Genomic DNA, 4,802 nt, shown 5'->3' with positions numbered 1-4,802 from the left:
GAATGCGGAGGTGAGCGTAACCATGTGTGTGAGTTATGTATTAAATACTGATGGATTAAATATTTAAAAGGCAAATCAGTGGCACAAGGGATCAGATCCTTGAGAAGATTTTGGGTTCCTATTTAAATATGAGAGCCAGTTTGAAGGAGGAGACGCAGCGTGTCCAGCTGCCTCAGCTTCTCCGGTGTCGCAGTATGATGGTGTTAATCCTCTCTTGCCTAGCCCGGGTGTCTTTCAGCCTGTTCACTGAGAAGCAGATGTTTATAGTCTACAAAGGGCCGTTGGTCTTTAATGACATGTTACGAAAACACAAACCGTTACTCAAGTAGAATATGTAAGTTTGGGGATCCAAAATGGAAGAGAGCTGAAAACCAGCCTCAAAGACTGGAGAGGCAAAAGCCAGCTGTGTGCAGCCAAACCCGCAGCCAGCAGCGGTCCCTAAAGGGGTCTGTGGGGAAGTGGAGCAAGGCGAACAAAATGGTCCCTCAACCCAAAGAAATTAGAAGAAATAAGGGACAGATATCTGTCTTTGAATTTAAAAGCACATATAAAACAAAAGAGAGCGTAGGTAGGGGAAACTGGGAGCCAAGTGGTTTCACAGTACTGTCTGTTCACAAAGAGCTGCGTGACTTAACAGTTACGTTCCAGTGACCTTCCCAATGTCTGTTTTTTAAGTATACGTATAATTTAAGCAACAACTGAATGTCATTTAAGTAAAAATCTGCTATCAGTTGAGGCGTAAGATATCTCGGTAGGAGTTGGTTTGGCTTGTCTCATGCATGTTCTCTGAAGAAGTTACCTACCATTTGCCTTGGTATCTAGGAGAGAAATGATCTGTAATCGAGCACTGTGACCTTTGTTAGGCTAAAGGCCTATAAATATTTTATGTTCTTTACTGCAAAAATTTGTAGATCCATGAGTGTAGAAAACGTTTTCTGTCCCAGAGACCCACTGGCTGAAAGAATTGGTCTTGTTAGGCGGCTGTTTCCTGCCCAGCCGGATGATAATTGTTAGACCATTTGGCCTAAGTGAGTCGTGTCTCAGGGAGATTATTTCCCAGGGAGCAGAGAGCCATTTAAAAAAAAGTTTGCTAATGTTCACACTACCTGAGCCGTTCCGGTTAGTCCCAGAAAGGTTCATGATGGTATAAACGTTCAAGTCCATCTTCCCCTCCCTAGAGAGTTCCCCCGTGTTCAGGGCTCCAGCACTTTGGTGAGTGGTTCGTGCTGCTGCCGTTTGCAGGCAGGAGTATGTGACTTGGGTTTTTTGGTGCCACCCACCTGGCATCTTTCAGAAACATGAAGTGTAAAGCAAAGAATGTGGGAAGTTCCAACAGCACGTTATTTACCTGGTCCTTAACGCTTCCGCTCTCTGCCGGAGATAGATAACCGTTGGCACTAGCGATTGTACGGGTGACTGGTATCCGGGCAGCTTCGGAATGCATCACTGGTGCGGAGAAGGCGGATACAAAACCTGAAAAGTTTTAAATTTGCTGCAGTATTTTCTTGAGTCGTGAGCTGTAAACCCTTTAGAATGAAATCATTTCCTTCCATGCCCAACACAAGCTTTGTGACGGATTTTTGGAGGTTTTCTGTTTCAGCTTACAAAGTGTGTTGGCACTACTAGAGGTTCACTTCTCTTCAGCCTCTTAGAAGGTTTAACTCTGTAAACCTCAGCCGAGTTAGCAACCAGAGCCTTTCTTAATTGACACTGAGAGCAGGGAAACGAAGAAAACACTTGAATTGCGCTGAGACACTAATGAAATTATGAATTTTATAACTAAATTATGCGCTAGGAAGGGTTTTTTAATGTGTGTAAACTCCACTTTTGGAGTTAAAAAACAGGACATAAATGCAGTTTAGAACGGGCTATTTAAAGAACAGCATTTCTAAATGCCAGGGAAACCAGGAGTCGTCCCCCAATTTGATGTCCTGTAAGCACATTTAGGTAACGATAATTGTGTGGTGATGCTGACAAGCAAAACCTTTGCTGTTTTACCTCAAGCATCCCTCATCATGGAGCAGCCACTTAACACAGTTCGGTTTATTGGAAAGCTGTTGTGGTAGAATGAGATCCCTTTAAAATGGGAAAAAAGGAGATCTAGTGAAAATACGGCACTGGAGAAATCAGCAGTGTGGGGTTGATGTCGATTGTGTCAATATGTGAGATGGAAAGGGTGCTATTGATGGCGTGTATCTTCCAATGAGGTTGAAAGTTAACCAGAATTTAAACGGGGTCATATGGGGAAATGACAGTGCAGAAACATCTGGTGCAAAGGCAGCCTGTGAAATAAAGTTACCAGCACAGAGCTCATTCTCAGCCCGGCTGCGGCAGCGGCAGGTGCCTGCCATAGGGGCAGGGTCTCTCTGTCGTCATCAGTTTAGAGTGTTAAATAACAGAAAGTCAGAAAAAAATGTCTTTGAGTCAGGTCCAGGCGGAGGTAAGGGCTCAGTTCTGTGCCGTTTCCTGCCTTACCCTTTCTCGTGGTTTATTTTCCCTGCAGGAGAGGATCCAGAAACTCGGCGGCTACGAACTGTGAAGAACATTGCTGATCTCCGACAGAACTTAGAGGAAACAATGTCCAGTTTGCGGGGAACCCAGGTCACTCACAGGTAACAGCATGACTTGGTTTATACAAAAATGGAAATCATTGCGCTCGTACTTTACATCTCTTAGATTTGGCTGGGTTGTATCCTTGAAAAATTCTGAGCAGCGACAGTGGAAGGTACTGGTCCTGTGCTTTTTTACCTTCCAAGCACAGATTCCGAATAACATTCAGTGTTCATTGAGGTGTATGATGAGTAATTGATGGTGGTGGGTTGTATCTAGAATCAAAGGAGAAGAATAGTCAGTGCTTGTGAAATGTGTTGGGTGATGTTTGAACGTAGGTTTCTGTTTAAAATGTTTCTTCATCTTATTCTTGAACAATGCCGGGGCATTACACCCCTCTCCTCCATGAGTAATATTTTGTTTAAATAAGCAGGTGAACTGTGCCTGACCCACTTTATCAAGTGCATGACTTGAATTCCTGACCAATCTTAGAACAAGCAAATTTTCTGGTATTATTAGTCATCCATGTATATAACTGCTTTTTCCTTGGAAAAGCAGCGTTTGGAAATCTCCAGCAGTATTTTCAGTAACTTTCAGTAAGTTTGCAAATGACACCAGCTTAGGCACATGTGTCGATCTGTGTGAAGGTCAGGAGGCTCCACAGAGGGATCCGGACAGGCTGGATCGATGGGCTGAGGCCAGTTGTATGAGGTTGAAGGCGGCCAAGTGCCAGGTCCTGCACTTGGGTCACACCAACCCCCTGCAACACTACAGGCAAGTCTTACTGGGAAAAGCTGAGGGACCTCAGAGAGAAGAAGAGAAGGCGCAGAGGAGACCTTATTGCTCTCTACGACTCCCTGAAAGGAGCTTATAGCAACGTGGGGGTCGGTCTCTTCTCTCAAGTAGCAAGTGACAGGATGAGAGGAAACTGCCTCAAGATGTGCCACGGGAGCTTTAGGTTGGACATTAGGAAGAACTTCTTTACCGAGAGGGTTGTGAAGAACTGGAACAGGCTGCCCAGGGAGATGGTGGAGTCCCCATCCCTGGAGGGGTTTAACAGCCGTGTGGATGTGGCACTGAGGGACAGAGTTTAGGGACCCTGGCAGTGCAGGGGGAACGGTTGGACTCGATGACCTTAAAGGTCTCTTCCAACTTCAGTGACTGTGATTCTGTAATTCAAAGTACGCTCTAAATAAACAATGGCTGTTCAGACATTTAAGCATTCTGTAACTTGGGTCTTTCCAGGGTTGAGCAGGAGGCTGGGGACAATAAGCCATTTGGCCCTAGTTGAGGTCACTGAGGGAACACTTCGTGTTTTGCAGAGCTTGCAAAAATGAACTCACGGTGCTATTTTTCTTTCCAAATTGGAATTAACATAACAGCTCATTATGATTTAATTACTGTAAGCAGCGGATAGATCATTTTTTGCAGCACCTATGTCATGTTATATTGCAAATAGTACAGCACCACTTTAACAAATATCCAATAACAAATTTGTTAGTTGAGGAGGAACAGAGAGTTCATGAGAGGTTGCAGATATGGATTAGCTGCAAATAAATGAGCTGCAACCTAGCTGCAAGTGTTCGGGGTGTAGTCTTGCAATCCTCACGTGTCCCCTGAAACCCCATGGTGCGGCAGCCCCATTTTTACAGTCTGCATTTATTAAATGCAATTATTTTTTTTAAGCACATTGGAAACTGCTTTTGACACCAAGGTCACTACTGAGAGAAGTGGTGACGGCGTTCCCAGATCATACACAGACCATACTAGCACTGATATTGGAAGGGATGCCACATCTTCACACACACAGATGCGGAAAATGGAAGGTTTTACATAGCTGATGCTTGTCAAAAATTGCATGTACAGGCTGTGACCTAAAATGCTCTTATAACCAGAGCTCTGTTAAACATTAGCAATATTTTGAAAAATATATTCAATTCATGATACGTAAAATAGAGCATGAAAAATAAAACTGTTTTGCGTTGCTTCTTACTTTTGCCTTTAGTCCTTTTGTCAGTGTAGAAATAGTTGCCATCTTGGTGCCGGACACGTCACCAAAGCATTAGGACTTTCATGAATGCAGCCAAAAGAAGAAAACATGTCAGAAAACAGGATTTCAGCTGGTTTTCCTTTAGTCAGCTTTAACTCCTTGCCTGGAGTGGCAAAACCATGATGTAATAGAGTTATCTATGATTGAAGATGAAAATGTGATGCTTTAATACCGTGGGTAATCCATTAAAAAGCTCCTGCTG

General features: G+C 43.8%; 1 protein-coding gene across 1 annotated transcript in view; it reads left to right on the top strand.

Moving 5' to 3' along the window:
• LOC104493123 (neuron navigator 2-like) overlaps window positions 1–3,841 on the top strand; it is a 52,492-nt gene extending 48,651 nt beyond the window's left edge. Inside the window, exons 10-11 of the mRNA XM_010135752.1 lie at window positions 2,504–2,612; window positions 3,796–3,841. Of these exons, the coding sequence (XP_010134054.1) occupies window positions 2,504–2,612; window positions 3,796–3,841 (155 nt within the window). The remainder of the gene's footprint in view (window positions 1–2,503; window positions 2,613–3,795) is intronic.
• The last annotated feature ends 961 nt before the right edge of the window (window positions 3,842–4,802 follow it).

Source organism: Buceros rhinoceros, unplaced genomic scaffold, assembly GCF_000710305.1.
Source record: "Buceros rhinoceros silvestris isolate BGI_N320 unplaced genomic scaffold, ASM71030v1 scaffold475, whole genome shotgun sequence".
NCBI classification, from domain to species: Eukaryota; Metazoa; Chordata; class Aves; order Bucerotiformes; family Bucerotidae; genus Buceros; species Buceros rhinoceros.
This window is presented reverse-complemented; position numbering and strand designations above follow the sequence as displayed.